The 23,030-nt window shown below is 36.6% G+C and overlaps 1 protein-coding gene across 1 annotated transcript in view; it reads right to left on the reverse strand.

Moving 5' to 3' along the window:
* Window positions 1-653: 653 nt before the first annotated feature.
* Window positions 654-23,030, reverse strand: part of LOC115211831 (39S ribosomal protein L38, mitochondrial) — a 31,989-nt gene continuing 9,612 nt past the window's right edge. The window contains exons 3-8 of the mRNA XM_029780542.2: window positions 21,241-21,449; window positions 17,297-17,427; window positions 10,565-10,723; window positions 5,909-6,045; window positions 2,698-2,785; window positions 654-909 (exon numbers count right to left, since the gene is read on the reverse strand). Of these exons, the coding sequence (XP_029636402.1) occupies window positions 696-909; window positions 2,698-2,785; window positions 5,909-6,045; window positions 10,565-10,723; window positions 17,297-17,427; window positions 21,241-21,449 (938 nt within the window). The 3' untranslated portion in view covers window positions 654-695. The remainder of the gene's footprint in view (window positions 910-2,697; window positions 2,786-5,908; window positions 6,046-10,564; window positions 10,724-17,296; window positions 17,428-21,240; window positions 21,450-23,030) is intronic.

The raw sequence follows: 23,030 nt of genomic DNA on the forward strand, positions 1-23,030 counted from the left end.
CTTTTTTATCAGTGTCACTAAGTGCAAGTGTATCATAATTATTCCATACAAACTTCTCTCCTACAGCAACTTGATTTTCTCTGATACATTACTTTGCAATCCGAAATACCTGAAGCCTCTGTTCCTCACATCACAGGACATTGACAAATAATGATCCTTTCTGCTTCTATGTATACACACACGAGTGTCTGTGCGTTCATATTTGTCTCCTTTGTCTGACATTGTATGTTAGTTGTCAACAAACTCCACCATCATAGACACAGTATTGTTCATTTGCAATCTCCCTTGAAGACACATCCAGCTGTTGTGCTGCATATTACCTTGCTTGGAAACAGGTGATGGTTGGCAACAGAAAGAGTTTCTGGTTTCAGAAAATCTGCTTCAATGATATTTGTTTGAACCATGCAAGTATGTGAAAGTAATTTTTGAAATGTTAATGCTGATTATGATTGAGGGAAATGTAGTTGCAATGTCACTCTGTGCTTTCGAAGATCAGCAAAACAAAAAGATTTCATACTTGAAATAAAGTAAAAGTCGTTGACAGGAAGGGCATTTGGCCAGAAATGCAGACTCAAATTAATATCCATACAACCCATGCCAGCATGGAAAAACATATAAAACAAATGAAATTAAAAATGTAAATAAATCTCTAATACAAATGTTTATAGCATTTATTAAAAAAAAAAGAAGACACCTCAGTCATGTTTATGTAAATCCTTCCATTGATTTTTACCAAGTCTCATATTTGATAGTTTTGACCTATACCATTTTGGATAAGTCAAAGGAATAGTGTAACTGTTAGGGTATAATGGTCTTGGAGAGGGTGGCTTGAAGGGAGAGGATGTCTTTAACTTTTCCTTTAATATTTCTTCGTTTATACTTTTACTATCTCTGTATATATCCAAGTACCTGAATGATAAAAGTACATTATATGTCAGACAATTATTAACCATTTTAGACATTATATTCATACCAGAAGTAAAAAAAAAATGATTAAAATAAACATCATAACTCAACAAGTGATAATTTATCTTAATTTTAGGATCTGGCTCATTTTTGTTTCTGATAAAAACAATACAGCTATTGCAAAATCTTAAAACTCTTTCATAAGTTTTGTCCTTCTTTTAGTACATATGTCCATTGTCCTTCTTATTACATATCACTTTATTATGAAATACAGTCTTTGAGGCACTACCAAGTCTATTCTAGATCTTAGATTTATACATCATACTGAGAGAAACAAACTATGATGATGATGAATACTTATTAAATTAAAGAACAGCAAATTTCTAATTTGTATATTTGAAATATGTTAGGAATAATAATTCTACTTAAATATTATCGGCAGTAGGAAAACTATAACTACATTATCCAAATGACAACTCCAATGAAATCAGAGTTATCTGCCTTTGCATGAGTAACTGACATGCAACAATAATTTCAGACTGAATTTCTGATGAGAAAACAAAGAAGGCAAATGACAAAAGCAATTTTAGGTGAAAGATATTTTTCATATAGACTTATGGTGTACTAAAGTTACGAAGGCAATGATAAAGGCTAAAAAAATATTGTTTGTAAAGGGAGAGGCATCCATCATGTAAAAATGTTGTGACATACCGTAGCATGGGAAACAATGGAAAATATGTTCCATATTAAATAATTCCACACAATAGCAAACTTTTCACAATACCTATAGTTTAAGTCAGTGAAAATGTCTCTTTGAAAACCAAATAGCACAAAATATTTTAAATGTATGTAGTTGTAGATAGAATTTGCTTGAAAGATGTTTAATAAAAATTAGTATTATATGTCACAACTAGACAGAATTTCATCCTGGCAGCATTCATTTTTCTATGCTAACATGAGTTAGATGAATATAATCTTGAGACATTGATTCAGAGCTGGATATTCTTCTTGTCACCAACCCATACTTGTATTTTAAATTAAGGATCTCTTATTTCAAATGTCTTTGAAGGTACAAAGCAAGTGTAGGTATTTTTTTTTTTTGACAGGAGAAATGAAAATATGACTGAGTGTAGCTCAGTAACTCTGGAGAAATGCAAATATAAACACATATGCATGCACAAGCAGATTTCTTTCAGGTTCTGTCTATTACATTTGATAGAATAATTTGAATGATAACTGATCAAAAACAGTGTGCGTCAGACTACATTATCCAATATCTCTGCATTTCCTGTACATTAATGTCACACACTACATATCATATGGTGACACAAAAACATTGATTGCAAATAAAGTGACCAAATGCTAAGGAGTAATTCATTGAAAAGAGGCTGTTAATTCATTAACATCCTCTGTCTCCCTATTATAGTCTCTGGCTGACCAAAGCCTTGTGAGTAGATTTGGTCAACAGAACCTGAAAGAAACTTGAGTGTGTGTGTGTGAGAGAGAGAGAGAGCTTGTGCCTGCACTTGTTCACTACTACTGCTTGACAACTGGTGTTGGTTTATTTACGACCCTGTAACTTAGTGACTTGGCAAAAGAAACTGATAAAATAAGTACCATGCTTAAAAAGGAAAAAAAAAGTGTTGGGGTCAATTTGCTCAACTAAAAATTCTTCAAGGCTTCATGGCTGCAGTCTAATGATTGAAACAATTAAAAGATGAAAGACAAAAGATAAAAAACAGAAAATATATTGCTTTCATTATTTATCAGTAAAATAACTACAACACTTACTTGTTGAAGGGTTTCTTATGTGGCCATTTTTTCTCTTTTGGATGATATCTGACAGGATAAATGAATTCAAATGATGGTTCGGGCATTTCTAAAAAAAAAAAAAAGAAAGAGGAATATAGATAAAAGCAGAAAAAAACTGTCAGAATAAATGGATGAAAATAAGTTACAGGCTCTACTATTTTATACATAACTTCTTACACTTGCTTGATTTTTGATATTTTTTTTTTCTTCAAAACTGCCCTCCCTCTTTCAAATTACATTTCCCCTCATCAAGTTTAGAAGGTGACAAATGCAGGAAAAGGCTCTAGGCTCAGTTCAGACACCTATGTGAGGCTGCTGGAGATTGTGGTCAAATCCTGGCTGGAGAGGGTTGCTGATGAAAGGCCATGTGTTTGACAACAGGATTCAGGTCTTTGTTACATGTCCACAAAGAGTCAGAAGTAGTTGCTGGAGAATTTCTGTAACATCACCAGCTCCTATTTCTGACAGTCACCCAGACTCACCACCACCACCATCAAGCATCTGCTTTCCATGCTGGCACGGGTAAGATGTTTTGGTTGGAACTGTTAAGCCAGAGAGCTGCATTGGCTCCAATCTGTTTAGGCTTGCTTTCTATGGCTGGATGCTCTTCCTAATGACAACCACTGCATAAAGTGTACTGGGTGTCTTTTATATGCCACTGGCAAATGTACCTTTTACATGTCACGGGCACAGGTGTTTTTTACGTGTCATTAGCATGGGTGCTTTTCATGTCTCACCAGTACAGGTGCCTCTCTTACATGTCATTGGCACAGGTGAATTTTGTATGTCACCGGCATGAGTACCTTTTACATGTCACCATCATGGATGCCTTCTACATGTCACTGCCACAGGTACATTTTATGCGTCACTGGCACTGTGCATGACTACAATTTCATTTGACCTGGTGAGTCTTAAAGCACAGCAAATTGCCAAAACTGTTGGTCACTTGTCATCTCCTGTGTAAGACTCAACATCCAAAGGTAATTCACCACCTAATCCCATGTCATCCTGCGTCAGTCTTTTCCACAGGCTTCCTCCAGTTAGAGATCTTCTTTACACAGCTGTCTTCAGCCATATGCATTACATGACCATACCAGCACATTCTATTCTCTTGCACACTACATCTGATGCCTCACATTGTAATCCAATGATTACTAGGCATGGGGCAGGGTGGAGAAAGACACCACCTACACAGTTTGCAAAAACAAGGCTGAGCTGGAAGCCAAGATCAAGGAGGTGTTCAAACATTTTATGAAGGACAGAATGAGAAAAGTATGCAAAAAGTTCTGGAATAAACTTATCTCACAAGTATAATCTAGTTGATACATTTTATAGTGTTTTCTTTACCTTTTAAGCAAACTGTCAGATTTAGCCCAAATACTCTGTATGTGTCTGTACACACACACTTTGTGTTATGCTAAGAAGCAGTGCATGTTACCAAACTTTTCAACTTGAGTCAAATATAACAAATTACTCCAAATCATTACGGCATCGGCAGAGGAAGGTCTTATGTAATGGATGCATTTCCTATCATATATTCCACAGACCTGATATCATCATTTAATGTCTGCTTTCCATGCTGGCATGGGTTGGATGGTTTGACTGAAAACTGGTAAGCTGGATGGGGGGGGGGATAGCTACACCAGGTTCTGTACACATATGTATGTATATATACATTTGTGTATATGTATCTTTGTTTGCCCACAACCCCTTTTGAAGCGTGCACTTCAATTTTAACAGTTAATTTTTCAAAGCTATAATGGAAGTGACAAAGGCAACAATGCAACAGAAAGTGTGAGGAATATTAATGCAGTTATACTGGGATCAGACAATAAGCATAAGCCAGTGTCCCTTTTTCAGACAAGGACAGAACAGTACTGGAGAAATACTTTTCATTATAGACAAGTGAATTTTGGAAGAGGGGCCTTGCAAGTCTACCAGATAGATGGAAGAGCATTGTAGAAAATGAAGGAGAGTATTAGTTATAAAATCTCAAGAAGAGATAGAGTAGTAACGTATACTAAACAGTAAAGCTTGTCGTCATATCAAGGTGGCTGTTGAATGTCACTACTAGTTTAACCCTAGGCAGATTCTCCACCAGCTGCTTATCGGTGCAACACTCTGCACCCTGCAAATACAATATATTGCTAGCAGGGGGAGCGAACACCAACTCCCCTCTAGCAGCTAACAGGATCACAAAAGCAGTTAGCAGTAGCAGATTGTAGCTATTGCTTTGCTGTGCAGGTACTCATGATCAAAGACGAGCCAAAAGCTTGAAACCGAGTAAGTCTCGCAATCCTGTTAGCTGCTAGAGGGTAGTAGAGGGGTTCACTCTCTCTCGGCTAGCAATATATTTTAGATTAAAAAAGGAACTTTGTTCATCTCAATTTTGAAAAATAAAAGACGTAAAAAAAAGTGCATTATTTATGGGATGACCCAATAATTTCAAAATATCACTATTAGGCTTGACTTTACAAATACACAAACATACATATTCTAGCAAGCTCAGAATGTTGAAAGGTAAAGTAGAGCTGGATAATTTTTGAACTCAGAACATAAATGGGTGTAATAAATTTCTAGCTATTTTGACCTATTCTAGTCATAGCATTTTGATATAACAGAATGACCTCTTTGGTGGTGCAAAAGTATATAAACATCACCAAATGCCCATCAAATGCTTTAATGGAAAAGCACATTGGATAGTGCAAATCCAGACACATTGTCTAGAATGTAGATGGCATTCCCATGATCCAGTCATTCCTCAGACAGTTTTTAGTATGGAATAAACAGCAAAAGCAACAATTCAGAAAATATGTAAAGCAAGAAAAAAGCAACCCATTTTCAGAACTCAGAACTAAATGGAACTGATAAATTATGAAGATGTTAACAGAATAGAGATTTCTGATGTTTATAACTTTAAGATTTGACAAAAAGAATGAATAAAAACATTCACATAGGTGGATGGAAGAACTGACAGAACATTCAACAAATAAATACTTTATGCTATTTAGATACATCTATTTATGTTCTTAGTTTAAATGATGACCAGGTTCACTTTATCTTTCATCATTCTGAAATTGCTAGAATAAGTTCAGAGGATGATGCATTCAACTGTACTCTAGAAAGAGTGGTGCTCCAGCATGATCATAGTTCATGTGAAATCAATAAAAGAATGAAAGAAAATACTCACCAAGTATATCATGGAAAACCTGGGTAACACTTTTATCCCATTCACTTTGAAAGAACTGTAAGCCTACAGGAGTCAAATCATCTTCAAATTTTTTGTAGAAATCAAGATTTTTGAATGTTCTTTCTTCAAGGGACTTGCTGAAAAACAAAACAAAACAAAGGAACAAGTGAACTCAAAGTACTTTAATACTTTAGGAATTATCATCATTTAACGCCCATCTTCTATGTTGGCATGGGTTAAACAGTTGGATAGGAGCTGGCAAGCCAGAAGACTGCACCAAGTTCCACTGTCTGATTTGGTATAGTTTTCACAGCTGGCTGCCTTTTCTAACACCATCCACATTACAGAGTGGACTGGGTGCTTTTAACATGGCACCAGCACTAGCGAGGTCTGTTTTGGCATGGTTTTCATAGCTGGACACCCTTCCTAAAGCCAACCACTTTAGGAATGAAGTTACAAAAAAGGACTGACAAATAATTTTTGTATTATTTATGATGCATGGTTATATTTCATTGAAAGTCTCTCTAGAATAGTTAACGCTTTCTGTTATATAGATAACAACCAATTTGGCAGTGAAAGAGGGTACCTCAAAAGCTTGGTAGACAGAATAAGGAAGAGTTGTAAAATGTTCAGAATGCTATTACCTCAGCTCGCACTAAAAAGATTCTTCTTCACAGGAAAAAGTAGATTGTGTTATGTGTGTATGAACAGTTATATTGTGTATCAGTGAAACAAGCAATCAAAATAGAAGATGTGTGAAAACTGGAAAGAAATGAAGGTAGCCTCTTATACCAGATAGGTAATATAAGAGTTCATGAATAAAAGAGCGCAAATAAGCTGAGAGTAAAACTGGCTACAGGAGAATCAAATGTCGTGACTCAACTCATATGATATTTGTGAATGATAATAGATGGATAAAGAAGAGCCAAATGTTGATGTAAGTAGAAGGAACTTGAGGGATATGATGAGTGAGAAAGACAAGGGAGGCAGTAGTGAAGGGTGATTGCAAGAAAGTTAAACCTCATCAAGGAGATGACAAAGAACCACAGGTGGTAAGATGCATTGCTGGAGAAACCCAGTCACACCCATGTAAGCATGCAAAATCAAATGTAACAGGATTTATATTATTTTTATTCCTTCATAATATAACACTGCTTGTAAATCTTCTCTAGAATATTATTTTAAGTAAATTTATTCTAAAATTATTTTCTTTCATGTCTGTTTTCTATATAACATCCACTCTACACGATTATGATGGCTTTGAAACTACTTTATTAGAAGCTGCTTTCTCTTTCTATTTCTTAGCATGCAATTGTGAAATACAATGCTATTTCAAGAAGTGGATGGTATATCATGAAATCATCATCATCATCGTTTAACATCCGCTTTCCATGCTGGCAAGGGTTGGACGGTTTGACTGAGGACTGGTGAGCCAGATGGCTGCACTAAGTTCCAATCTGATCTGGCAGTTTCTACAGCTGGATGCCCTTCCTAATGCCAACCACTCCCGAGAGTGTAGTGTGTGTTTTTACATGACATCGGCACGACGGCCAGTCAGGTGGTACTGGCAACGGCCATGCTCAAATTGTCTTTTACATGCCACCTTCATAGGAGCCAGTTCAGTGGCACTGGCAACGACCTCGCCTGAATGTTGTTTTTGCGTACCACCGGCACAAGTGCCAGTAAGGCAATGCTGGTAACGATCACGCTCGAATGGTGCTTTTTACATGCCACCAGCACAGGAGCCAGTCAGTGACCCTGGCAACAATTACGCTTGGATGGTGCTCTTAGTGCTCCACTAGCATGGATGCCAGTCATGTGGTGCTGACACCGAATTTGATTTCAATTTCACTTGCTCAACAGGTCTTTGCAAGCAGAGATTAGTGTCCAAAGAAGGAAAAGGTATGCCTAAGTGGGCTGGTTACACCACTGGCATAGGCCACGGTTTATGGTCTCACTTGGCTTGCTGAGTCTTCTCAAGCACAGCATATTTCCAAAGGTCTCGGTCATTAGTCATTGCCTCGGTGAGGCCTAATGTTCAAAGGTTGTGCTTCACCACCTCATCCCAGGTCTTCCTGGGTCTACCTCTTCCACAGGTTCCCTCAACTTCTAGGGTGTGACACTTTTCCACACAGCTATCCTCAACCATTTGCAACACATGACCGTACCAGCGCAGTCGTCTCTCTTGCACACCACATCTGATGTTTCTTTAGTCTAACTTTTCTCTCAGGGCACTTACACTGTTGAGTATGCACACTGACATTACACATCTAGACGAGTATACTGGCTTTGTTCCTTGCAAGCTTACGCATATCCTCAGCAGTCACAGCCCATGTTTCACTACCATGTAGCATGGCTGTTCGTACACATGCATCATACAGTCTACCTTTCACTCTGAGCGAGAGGCCCTTTGTCACCAGCAGAAGTAGTTGCTCTCTGAACTTTTCCCAGGCTCTTCTTATTCTAGCAGCTACACTTTCAGTGCACCCTCCCCTGCTACTGACTTAATCACCTAGGTAACAGGAGCTATCAATTACTTCTAGTTTTTCTCCCTGGAATGTGGCGGAAGTTGTTCGCTGTACATTTTCTGTGTCTATTGCTCCAGAGCATCTACCACATACAAAAACTATCTTCTCAGTTAGCCTTCCTTTGAAATTGCTGCACCTCTTATGTGTCCATAGCTTACACTGGGTACATCTTATGGAGTTTCTACCTACGCTGTTTCTACAGATCGAGCAGGGCCATCTACCTGAAGGGATTTGTGGTTTGTCTGTCTTCCTACTTATTAGGACTTTGGTTCTAGCTATGTTGACTCTAAGGCCCTTTGATTCTAATCCTTTTTTCCACACTTGAAACTTCTCCTCTAGTTCTGAGTGACATAGCAATTAGAGCAAGGTCATCAGCACAGAGGAGCTCCCAGTGGCATCCTGTCTTGAATTCCTTTGTTATTGCCTGGAGGACTATAAATAGGAGGGGGGCTGAGGACTGAACCTTGGTGAACCCCTACCTCTACCTGGAATTCTCGCTGCCAACCCTCACCTTACTGACAGCGTCCCTGTATATGGCTCGCACAGCTCTCACTAACCATTCTTCTATCCCTAGTTTCCTCATTGACCACTAGATAAGAGATTGGGGGACCCTGTCAAAGGCTTTCTCCATGACAATGAAAGCCAGATACAGAGGTTTATCTCAACCACTATTATGAAGGTGTCAGTAGAATTTTCTGATATTTGATACCATTTAAAAAATAATACTATAATAGAGTAACTTGACAGGAAACCCAAATCCAAGAGGTAAGAGGAGAGACAGGTGAAGATTATGCTGATGTGGGCACTATTTTCACTGAATTTGTGACGTGTGAGAGATTACTGATGTATAATGCAATATAAATATCAATCTCCATTGGCTCTGTTTGGTATCTCAAGAGAGAAAGAGATTGTGGTGGTCATTTACCATTGTTTTTTTATCAGTAATATGTAGCTGGAAGCGAAGATAGAGTCAGAAAAGTTGCCCTTTTCTGAAAATGAACCCACTGACTGACTCATTAACACAATAACTTAAAAATACAAGTTTAAAGTGTGTAAAATCAAAACAATAATATTTTACATTAATTTGATAGTAACTTAGTTCAGAAATTCTGATATGCAATGAGAGCAACAGAAATGATACAATTTAATGGATAGCTCTGCTCTACCCCCATTCTCACTATCCCATCAGGCTCCCACACATCTTATTCCCTACATTTGTCACAGTTGTCTCTGATATTATTTGCCTACCATAATTACCTGAAAGCAGAATAGGCACATCCTATGCACACATCCTTTCTTTCATTACCTTCCTGTTTTCTCCCTCTCCCCATAACCATTTCCATTCTTCAGTGTCTGTTTCAGTCATGCTGTCCCCTCTCTATCAAACTCCAACCTTAGAACCACTTCCATTCCACATTATCCTCCTTTCAGCAATGCTCTCTCTCTCCTCCAGACTGTACTGCATCCATCCTTACACCAATTTCTCCTGATGCCTTCACATATCTAACATAACACCTCTCCCTATTAGTCACTCTAATACCCGCCATCTTCAATTACTACAGCCACTGCTATATTATCTAACCAGCTCTCCTCACATTCTAATGAAATTTTCCCCCATCACTTCACCTCTATTTCCCCAACAACACCTACAGTGCTCTGAGGGTATATCCTGACATATCCACCACAATCTCTCTCACTCACTCCATCACAATCTTTCCTCTCTCAAACTCTTTCTTTTTTCCATCTTCAACTGGGATAAAAGCACCCATCTCTATCCCTCTATTATTTTTTTAACTTCACATAAACGGGCACAAAGCCACCTCCCTCAGTACCACTTCCCCCCAGTCAAGGGGACTTTGTCTTGTCTTGCAAGTTACTTGATGACCCTGCTGGTATCGGTGCCACATATAAAGAACCCATTCTACTCTGTAAAGTGGTTGTCATTAGGAAGGGAATTCAATCACAGAAACTATGCCAAAACAGATAATAGTGCTTGGCATACCCTCCAGCTCGCCAGATCCTGTCAAATTGTCCAATCCATGCCAGCATGGAAAATGGACATTAAATGATGATGATTTTTTTTTTAATATAACAACACATACAAAATATATTAAAATTAAATACATACCAGTTAGGTGGTCTCAATTCTGATGAGAAATCTAATTTTTTATTTTGCTTATACAAAAGGAACACATATCTATGAAATCCTGTGCCCTTGAGAGGAAATGGGGGCAAATAATTACAGATAACTTCACCATTTTCAATTTGGTCATTTGGAATATTACCTCTGTTGGAAAATTAGATCAAAAAATTATTTGAAAGATTAAGAACTTATTTAGTAGGAAGATTATAAAATGATTTGAAATAAGAAAATTAAACAAAATTACATTAGTATAATAAATTTAAACAGAATGGTTAAAATATATTTTATACCACTTGGTTGCAAAGTCATTTTGATAATGTAAAAAAGAGAAGTTTAAACAAGATTAATGACTACAAAATCAATTCTGTCAATTTTAAAAATCTGAATACAGAATATAAACATTAAATAAACTAAAGAATGTAAATCAATTTTTCATCACAGAAAGATTAAGCTACTAATCTGTTTAAACCAGGATGAGATCTTACTGTGAAAAACCATTTTACTTGTTTTTTTAAAAACTTTACTCTATGCCCATCAAATGTATGGATGCAGGGAAGACTATATTGGATAAACTAAACTCACTTTAAGAATGAGATTAAATATTCATCATCAACAAATACATGATCCCAAAACTAAACAAATTCCGCTTATTGAACATCTGAACACATGCACAAAAACCAGATCTCCCAAATTTCTTGTCTTGCAACTCTATCAATGTGCAGACAATACTCCAGACCAAATAAGAATTACAGGCATATTTAAGGCATGAGGAATTATGTACATTATTTACATTTGACAGATATTTGTCCTCATCTTGTTTGTTGATGACACAACGTTTTGGCTGAAATACCCTCCAGTCTTCATCAGGTGTCTTGGGGAAATTTCAAACCTGGGTTCTCATTCCTAAGGTATTTTTCGATGTTATTATTTGCATCAGCTATGCTCAAATGGTGCTTTTCACATGCGGCTAGCATGGGTACCAGTCAGGCGGCACTGGCATTAGCCATGACTACAATTTGACTCTGTTAAACAGGTCTTCACAAGCACAGCATATTGCACAATGACTGAAGGGAGCTTTTAAACAGGTCAGTTATGCAACACTTGCATAAGCCATGACTACGATCTCATTTGGCTTGCTGGGTCTTCTCAAGCACGGTGTATTTCTAAAGGTATTGGCTGCTTGTCATTGCATCTGTGAGGCCCAATGTTTGAAGGTCATGCTTCACCACCTCATCCTATGTCTTACTGGATCTACCTCTTCCACAGGTTCCCTCCACTGTCAGAATGTGACACATTTTCACACAGCTGCCCTCATCCACCTCTTTCTCTCTCTCTCTCTCTCTCTCTCTCTCTCTCTCTCTCTCTCTCTCTCTCTCTCTCTCTCTATATATATATATATATATATATATACACATACATATTTATGTCACAATATTTGGATAATTTGATAGTAATCATAAAAAATGTCCCTTAATGTATCATTCTACAAAACATATAGAATTTATAGTATGATACAAAAGAAAAGGATAAGGAGTGTATAGACTTATAAAAGAAATAGTTTGCTGAAATTTTATTTAACAATAAGAAAATTAAAATATTATCACAAATTATTTCATAACTTAAAACATGTAGATAATTTATGTTATATTTAATAATAAATAAAATTGCTTACATGTCTGCATTAATGGAAAATGCAAAACATCTTTCAAATTAATTCAGAAATTAAGCTATGTCTTCTGCTGAAAGAAAGTAGTATGCAATCAAGCCTTATGCATAGCACTCACCAAAACACACGTAAAACCTGGCATCACAGATGCATAAATACACATACCAAAGTATGTTGTATTGTGAAGTGACAGAAAAGACAGGAGCCACGGTGGACTCGCAAGTTACATCTATGAAAATCTAATGCTCCAGATCCTTTTGCCACACTCAAACACAGTGTGTGACACCCTAATTGTACACATAAGACAACTCAATATAGTCAAGTGTACTACATATCGCTTACCAGATGCTCCAAATCAGAGGCCTAGTTGAAGACTGCCTTGGAAGACAAGAAGGCCTTAATCAAACTAGAAGAGCACATCAGTGTACTTCACATAGGAGACTTCAATCTGCCTAATGTAGGATAGCCTGAAGGCCTTCTTATCTCAGAAATGATGCTATGTGAGCAAAGTAATGTGGAATCCCTACTCAACCTCACCAACATAAAATACACCAACCAACTAGGGCAAAACAATATACACTTGATCTCTGCTTCACAAATAATGTGGATCTCATCCATAATGTGAAAGTCACAGTGACACTAGTCTCGGATCACAACACAAGAGAGCTCACCATGAATGGAACAAAAGAACCCACAAATATGCAGCCTATGAGAAGCAGCCAAAATCTATCCAATCTGAACCACCATAAAGTAGGCTGGAAATCAATTGAGAAAGAGATCATCAAACTGAACAGGTCCTAATGTCTCTCTACACAGGACATAGACATAAAATTGAAAACTTCCATGTCCATAATGCAAGTCAAATGCTACAATTTTGTCCCAGAGAGAAAGGCCACTGTGCATAAAACAAGATTTTTATGGAGAGAAAAGTTCTTATGAGACAGTATACAAAGACTGCAAACCTTGACAGAGAACTCAACAGCAGTAAAAAGTCGTGTCTGGAAACAGCACTGCTGGAGATTAAGACACATCTGAAATGCTCCCATGAAAATGGAGCAAAGAAGTTGGGTTATAAAAAATATAAAATCAAACCCTAAAGCCTTTTTTAAGTACACCAAGGAAACTGCCTTTGTGCGTCGCAAGGTAGGGCTGCTCCTTAAAAAGGACGGTTCCCTCATGGGAAACCCAATGATGATAAGTGAAATACTGAATAAACAGTTCTAAAGTGTCTTCACCCCAGTCTTACAACACATGCAAGTTAATAAACCTGTAAAATTCTTTCCTACTAGAGAAGCAGAAAGGGAAGCAATAGATCAATTGATTGCATAAACGTCAAAGGAAGTGGATGTAATACTGGCAATAGATGATGTAGACAAAAACTCAGCTACTGGCCCTGATAAATTCCCAACAATCCTTCTCAAGTCATGGGAATGAGCCCTTGCAAAATCACTGCAGTTTGTTTTTCAAAGCTTCCTTGCAAATGGTAAATTCCTGGGCAAATTGATGGAGGGAATAATATGCTTTATTCACAAAGGAAGCAGAGCAGATGCTAAAAACTATAGGCCTATCTCACTGACCTCACACATTCATCACGGTCATGGAACGAATAGTCTGAAGGAAATTAATCGCATTCCTTTAAGAGAATGACTTGCTGACTGACACTCAGCATGGTTTTGGATCAGGTAGAAGCTGCCTGACACAACTCTTGCAGCACTACAACTGGGTGCTAAAGCAGCAGCTCAACAACTCAAATATGAATGTGATGATATATCTTTACTTTGTAAGAACTTTTGACTAAGTCAAACCTGGTATGATATGTCACAAGCTATGTAATCTTGACATAGTGGGAAAAACTTGGAGAATGGCTACATGACTTACTATAAGGTAGAAATCAAATAGTGGTGGTCAACAGGGCTAGCTCAAAGGAAATACAAATAATGAGTGGTGCTCCACAGGGAGGTGTCTTGGGGGCCGTTGTTATTCATAGTGACCTTCTTAGACATGCTCTCAGCTGCTCAAGTAGCCACCCTTGCTAATTATGCAGATTATACAAAAGACTAAGAAGATACAGAACTTGGAGACATTGCGCATCTGCAACAAGAGTTGGATGCAATATACAGATGAGCTGAGGAAAATAATATGCAGTTTAATGCTGGAAAATTCCAAGTCCTGTGCTACCAACACACGAAGCTCAATGAAAAGCAGATAGGATACACTGGCTCAGGAGGTACTGCAATCTCTGAATCAAAATTAGTGCACAATCTGGGCAACAACATGAGTATTGATGCATTTTTCCAGGTGCATATTACCAAGTTGGCAATAAAATGCAGGTGCTTGGCTGGATGGATCCTTCAAACTTTCAAAACGAGAGAATGGAAAACCATGATGGTCATCTGGAAGACATTTGTCTGGATTACTGCTCTGAACTACGGTCACCAAACAATGTAAAATTAACGCTGGAACTTGAGGCAATTCAGTGAAGCTACACAAAGATCATCTCAATGTGATATGTTAGCTACTGGGAGAGATCAAAAAAGTTAAGAGTCTACTCCCTAGAACGAAGGCAGGAAAGATATGCAGTAATATACATCTGGAAAATCCTAGAACTCATACCAAACTTTGACATTATCATTTGCACAAATAGTAGAACAGGGCATCACTGCATAGTATGATAAATCCTAACATTGCCATCAGGATACAAGACCAGATACTGCAACAACTAGGTCTTCAAAGGCCTACAGCTCTTCAATATCCTCCTACATTGAATGCATGTAGGTGTCTTCAAAACCAAATTAGATCTTCCCCTGTCAAGAGTTCCAGAGGAACTTACCTCGAAGCAAGAAACACAAATGAGGGCAGCAGCATCGAATTCCCTCATTCACCAAATACCATACATCAGAGGAGGTTTAGTGAAAGTGTAGCAATGCAAATGGCAGTGCCCCAGCAAGGGCATAGCCCTTGGGTTATATACATATATATATATAATTTTTAAATAAATAAATAAATAACATTAATATTCATGAGAGATATTAATGTTAGTGGCCACAAGATAAAAACAGTATCAGCAAAATTAATAGATATAACAATTATAACAAGAGCACTATTAAAGCACCAGCATTGCTAAAAACAGGAGTCAAAATACTCCGAAGCCACAAAAGTTAACACTATATTTTCACAGGCAAAGTTGGAAAAAAAACCCGAAGTAAATGAGGATTGCATCTTACCTCTGCAAAATTGCAAGAAAAAATGCTAGTTAACTTTTATCATGATTTTGAATTTAGCGCCAAAAGACACTTGATTCGCTTTAGCTAAGTCTACCCATAAGAAATCCATATATCACTTCAACCAATGCCTGTGTTCGTTTCAGTGTACAAGCCGCACTGAGAAAAACGAACTAAGTAAATAGAATATTTTTTAAATATATAAATAGCATTAATATTCATGAGAGATATTCATGTTAGAGGTCACAAGCTGAAAACCATACAGGCAAAATTAATAGATATATATAAGAATAATATATAACAAGATAACTGTCAAAGCACCAGCTTTGCTAAAAATAGGAAGTGTCACATTTACTTTCTTGTAACAGCACTATCTGACTGGCACCCATGGAAATTGCACATAAAAAGCTTTTTTCGAGCATTAGGCCTCATGGAGGCTGAGACCTTTGGAGATACACCATGCTTGTGTACACCTGTCAAGCCAAGTGAGATTGTAGTCATGGCCAATGCCAGTGTCATGTCAAAAACACATGTTCCACTGGCACATAAAAAGTACCCACTATACTCTTGGAGTGTCTGGCATTAGGAAGATCATCCAGCCATAGAAACCTGGCAAAATTGGACTGGAACCTGGTGCAGCTCCCTGGCTTACCAGTTTTCAGTCAAACCAGCCAACCCATGTCAGCATGGAAAGTGGATATTAAACGATGATGATGATGATGTAATATATATATATATACATACATACAAGTTGTCCTAGAAAGATTTACTCGTGTTCAAAACTCATGTAATATTATCTACATTTTACATAAAGATTTGCATGCCTTTTGTTTATGTGAGTATTGTTTCATTCATCTATAATAAGTTTGTAAACAAACATGACATTGAAAATAAAACCTGACCAAATTGTCACTTTGACAACAGCTGGAGTGAGCAACAAGGACATGAAATAGTTGAATGAATGCCATAAAACAGTGTTCAATGCCTGGAAATGAAATATGGAGTTTGCTACTACCTCTAGCAAGCCAATTCCTGGTAGGAAATGATCAATTTGTACAAAACCAACCATTGAAGCTGTGAAGAAGCAAAGGAACTGAAAGCCTAACAGGAATGCCAGAAAAACTACAAAAGTTCTTGATATTTTGAAATCATGAATGCACAGGATTTTTAAAGAAGTCTTAAAGCTAACTGCATACAAGAAACAATCCTGGTAATTAATTTCAGCAGCTTCCAAGAAGAAACATCTCAACTGGGGTAAAACCATGTTAGATGAGATGAAGTGTGTCACTAACAAAGTGTTGTCGACATACATATGTATTTATCTTTGCAATATACTTTTAATGTATACATCTATATATTTGTATACTTTTAATGTATTGATTACTCTGTATTTTATAAATCTATATATTTTTGATCTGTTTGATATATTGAATATACTTTCAGAGAAATTCATGCATGTTGGGTATAGGGCTGAATAAATATAAATGTATATGTGAACTTGATTTACCTAACTTTGATTCTTTCTTCTGCATAATTGTAACACCTTAGGTTTAATATACTGAGCACTTCAAAGTGAAGTCTATGCATTGGAGGGAATAATTTTCCTTATAATCATATATATATATATATATATATATATATATATATATATATATATATATATATATATATATATATATTATATATATATATATATATACATATATTGAAATATATACACACACACAGTCAATAAAGTGACCTATACATAGTCTCAGACTAAACACAAATTAAACACCACCACTATATATAAAAAGATAACAAAGAAAGTTGAAATAATATAGTACTTACACAAACCAATGCAAATATTCCATAGTGTTATCTTGGAGATGTTCATCAGGAGAAGTCAATATCAATGACCAGAAAGAAGAATCTTTTTCCTCAGATGGTAAATTCAGCTTAATGTATGGTACAACAGAAGCCTATTAGATAAGAAGTTACTTGTTAATAATACAAATATCTATCCAACATATCATATCTCAATTTGTCACAAGTTACTTATCTCCTTTATGAAGTTTTAGCACCCTATGATCAGCATTCACTCATTCTACTGTTGTATTTATAAGTTTTCATCTTCTGCAGATTCCATCCACTTTGATCACCTGGAATTTCTTTACTCCAATTGGCATCCTCCATACACACGAGCAAAGTCTTCTCTACATTCACAATACCTTCAATTTCTCTAATACCCAATTTTTCTCTCAGTTCATTTCTGCTCCATCATTCATGGACACTAACATTAAATATAGAGTGGAGCATGGTAGGTCTTCATTTCTTTCCAAACTTAGAACATCCTTCATATTTAATATGTATTTAGACATTGAGCAGCATTACATTCCATTTGAATTGATATAAAAGTTTGTAGTCGATGAGGGTATCATGTACCAACACTTCACTATATATCATTGCAGATCTCCATTACTTTCTCTTGCAGTTGGTTCCCATTATAGCACTTAGGAAATTCATTCATCTTTGCTTGTCCAGGACTGTCCATTGAGAAATTATCCTGTGTTTAGTTAGAGGTGTAGTTATGTTGAGAATTTTACCTTAGGTGCAGGCATGGCTGTGTAGTAAGAAGTTTGCCTCCCACTGCATGGCACCTTGGACAGGCATCATAATTTAGGCCCCAGATAACCAAAGCTTTGTGAGTGGATTTGGTAGATGGAAACTGAAAAAGCTCATCATATATGCATGTGTGTGTGTGTACGGTTTGCACATCCCATGCTACACTCCTGCTCTTCATACCTTAGCTGTTGCGCCTCTAAGCAGACATTTCAGAAATGTCTTAGCAAGAAGCCCAATACTGCATGTTTTGTGGCTGCCCTAAAGAATTTGTTTTTTGCATGTGTAATTTGGGAGATCACTTTCCTAATGTATCTATTTTTCACAGCAATGCCATCACAATAACTGGGAATAACAACAATATCCTTTATTTCCTCATATTCAACCAAATTTATTGCTAAATTCCAATTCCTACCATTGCTTCTAAATTTTAATCATGGTTCAGATTAGGGTTACCCTTAATTATCCTTAATCTCTAATTACTGATTATCACTAAAAGTATTTTCATTTTTGCAGTAACATTTTTTACCACTAAAAACACCATCCGAGTATGGCCGATGCCAGTGCCACGTGACTGGCTCACATGCTGGTGGCACATAAAAAGCACCCACTACACTCTCAGAGTTGTTGGCATTAGGAAGGGCATCCAGCCATAGAAACATATGCGAAATCCGATTGGAGCCAGGTGCAGCCTCCTGACTTGCAAGTTCTCAGTGAAACCATCCAACCCATGCCAGCATAGAAAGCAGACATTAAATGATGATGATGATGATAAACTTTGTTTGGATGACAGACTTTGTGTGGTTTAAACTCAATTATAAGTAATGTTATTGATAATATATTTTAAGAATAAACTGTAGAATCATGTTATGTTATAGACACTTAATCTCACTTATAAGAAATGAAACATTTTAAAAATATTTATAACAGCACAGTAATTTTGTCTCTAACAATGAGGCTAAAAGTCTGAAAAATTATTATCATATCATTAACCTACATATGTTAGATACTTAAATATAATGAAATGTAAAGATTTAGCAAGGTGCAGTGTCAATGACAATACATTAGTTTCTAAAGCGTTCGATTCTGTAGATAGGTACAAGATGTTTGAAATCCTTAAGCTCTATGGGATACCAGACAAAATCATTTCTGCCATCAAGGTCGTCTACTCAGATACGTCTTCAACCATCTTAACCCCTGACGGAGAAACATCATCTTTCTCAATCAAAGCCGGAATACTGCAGGGAGACACTCGCCCCATTTCTTTTCATCATTGTTGTTGATTATGTGCTACGTATGTCAGTTGATACCATCTCTGGCAAGGGCTTTGAAATAAAACCAAGAAGTTCCAGATACCCAGCTGAGTACTTGACAGACACTGACTTTGCTGACAACATCGCTCTTATCAGTGATTCTCTCTCCAATGCCCAGTCTCTTTCACAATCTCTTGAACAAGCCTCAAATTGTGTAGGTCTTTACCTCAATGAGGCCAAAACTGAATACATAAACAAGTGCCTGTCCAACAGTGATTGCATCTTCCATACTCTCAACAATGCACCCTTAAATATGGTTTCTGATTATAAATATCTTGGGTCATACATATCATCATCTGGAAAAGACTTTCTAACTAGAAAGGGTATGGCCTGGTCAGCCTGTAATGACATGCATAAGATCTGGTCATCAAATCTAAGTAGAGACTTCAAACTTGAAATCTTCAAAGCCACAGTCGAACCAATTCTACTATATGGCTCAGAAACCTGGACATTATCAAAGTAGCTTGAGAGGCAGTTGGATGGAACCTACACTCGCCTCCTTATGAGAGCTCAAAATCTCTCGTGGAAGCGCCATCCAACCAAAATGCAAATATATGGGAAACTACCACCTGTGTCATCTCTTGTGAAAGTTAGGAGAGTCCAGTTTGCTGGACATTGTTGTAGAGCTGAAAAAGAAGTAATTTCTACTCTTCTCCTCTGGAAGCCATCTACTCGCAATACCAGAGGGCGCACACTCTCCTACCCTGATGTAATCTCCAGGGATACAGGCATCCAGCAACAGGACCTCCGTAATGCCATGATGGACCGTGAAGTCTGGCGTAGCATGGTAAATTCCATTGTCTCGACCACGGTCGAACAATAATAATATAATAATAGTTCTAGATAATTATTAATTTGCAAGACAAAGACACCAATTATAATTGCTTGTTTTGTCTTGCAATTTATTTCACGACCCTGTTGTTGATGGTGCTATGTAAAAAGCATTGGTGTTGGTGCCACGTAAAAAAAGCCAATACACTCTGCAAAGTGGTTTGTATTAGAAAGAGCAGACAGCTTTAAAAACCAAGCCAAAATGGATGAGTGACATTTGGTGCAGCTCCTGTCAAACCATCCCATCTATAGAAGCATGGAAAACAGATGTTAAATTATGATGACGATGAATTGATGATATGTTTAAATCTATATGTGATGGTGTGAGTGTAATGTATATTTACTCTCCTTGCTCAACAAAATTACATAACTTTCTAATTGTCCAACTTTCCACACTAAACAGGAATTGAAAAATATGACAGTAGTTTAGGTCATTTTTGTTTCTTTTTCTTTTTGTTTGTTACTTGCTGAGGTAGGAGGAAGAGGCAGTACCTATATATCCCACATCCCACGGTAATTCTCCAAATAAAGAAAAACACAAAAAGTTATAGGGAAAACTGGTTATGTGGAATGTTGACAAAGCTCAATGCACTTCTGGGTTAGAATTTTATACATTTTTGCAACATACCAATTAAAGATTTGTTTATATATTACCAAAAATGGTAACATTGAATTATTTCAGTCAGATTTTCCCCCACTACTATTGTTATCCCATGAAAATAACCTCATTTCAAGATTTAACTGTATGTTACTAATACCAAAGAGAAATAACATTACTTTGCACACAATCCTTGGAATAGACCTGTTTCATATTCTTACTTTTTTGGTTGGTTTTTATTTAAAATTTTTTGAACACGTCAGTTGTTTTTTCCTACATCACTTCGTGTGGAGTAGAAAGATATCACTGATGGCTCTTCTTTTGGACATTGAGCCAAATGAAACGGAAGTTTGTGAAAAGCCAAAACAATGACTGTTTTAGATGAAAGCCTATTTAAACACATTTTGAATACATTAAAAAATATAACTTACTTCAGAAGGGAGAATTTTGTTTCCATTATAGACTATAGTGGTAAATTCTTCATCATAATCATAAAAAACATTCAGTACTGGTTGAGGGTAGAAATGAGCATTATCAAAAAGATCACGATATATACCATAATGTTTGATAATCCTATGTACATTATTTGGCCATTGCTCTTTTATTGATTCTTCTTTCACTTTCTCAGGATCAATTTCCACTAAAATAGATGATAAATAATTAAATACAATATTAAACAACATTTGTGCAACTAAAATTTAAAAAGAAAAAAGAGCTATCTGAAGATGATATTACATTTAAAAAAATGGTGAGGTTAGATTTATAAATATAAGAGTTCATACATGAAATGACATAAGGTTGAAAACAGAGGAATAGATTGTAATATAGACCTGTTCAATTATACAATCATGAGGAAAAATTTACAAAATGTTGATTGAAATGATGGAAATAAAACAAAGTTAATGATCAAAATATGTATTCTTTATTCAAACGTAAGATGTTGGGAAAGGTTCTTATTGAAATAAATATTAACATGATTATCATGTAAAAGAAAAGTTAGTTAGAAGCTGTTGAGTTGATACCATCATGTCAGGCACATCCTACTACATTATAAATGCTTGCACTATAAGATAGTGTAGAGGACTATTAGAATAGCGAAATGAAATCTAGAATATTCATTAACTACTGTTAAAATATATTTGTTACAAGTAGCAGATGGAAATGGACCTTTAAAATCTAAATTAATTCTCTCTACTGAAGGATCTTTTCCCTCAGCTTGTTACTTTATATACGTATATATATATATATATATTTGTTGAAATGGAAAGATGAATTATCTTGTTACGGATTATTCAAAAGTTTAACCGATACCTGGGTAGCAAAAATCACAGCAGAAAAAACACGGTTGGAGATATGACCATATGGTGTAGCAACCGTGCGTTGGCGCGGATAATTAATGTTTAATATAATTAGTGAATGGAAGAAATGGAGTTGAACGAAGATTGTACAGAATTCTTTTTATTACATTCTACACATGTTTCAAAGGCCACAATTTTCCAAATTCTGATTAAATAAGGATACCATATTGCAGCTTTCTCTTCAGGAAAAACCAGGAATTACGTTGTCAGAACAAAACAAAACAAAGGCGCAGCAAAGCAATTCGAACGAGAACGCTCCTTAAGAGCCCATGGGTAAAATGTTTATCAATGTACGTTGAAATCGGGGGGTTGGTGGGGGCCGACAAAAAGGTCCGTTGGAATAAATCAAGGTCAGGCCGCAGTCAAATCTAGTAGGTGAGGAATTAATGAGAACAAGGGGTGTGGAGATGTTCTGTGTGACCAAAGCTAATGTTCTGAATATTTTAAGAATTCAGGGTGTATTTTTTGGGTGCGAGGCAATACCTACCTAAAAGCATGTGTGTGTATACTAGCCTATGTGTGCGCCGCCGTATGTTGGCGAGGGGCGCTAGATAATGAGCACTGCTGAAAAAAGCCTGTCAGGCGGCTGAAATAATTCTGTGTTCGTGTGTCCGTCTGTGGCCTGCTTGTCTAAAAATTATCCTCGTCAAAGAATCAGGGGGGTATATAATTCCGGCGCCTGCTTCTAAAAAACCGACCAATCGCCTAATGGGAGTAATTTCCCCTTGCAAGAGTTATTCAGAGATTTTTTTTTAAATTTTTTCCCAAAATTATTTTCATTTTAATAGGGTATCAAGGTGTTAATTGTCTTAGGTATCATTTATATGTAAGAAACGTATGACGCCGCCAATGGGGACATCGAA

Source organism: Octopus sinensis, linkage group LG5 (genome assembly GCF_006345805.1).
Source record: "Octopus sinensis linkage group LG5, ASM634580v1, whole genome shotgun sequence".
In the NCBI taxonomy this organism is placed as follows: domain Eukaryota; kingdom Metazoa; phylum Mollusca; class Cephalopoda; order Octopoda; family Octopodidae; genus Octopus; species Octopus sinensis.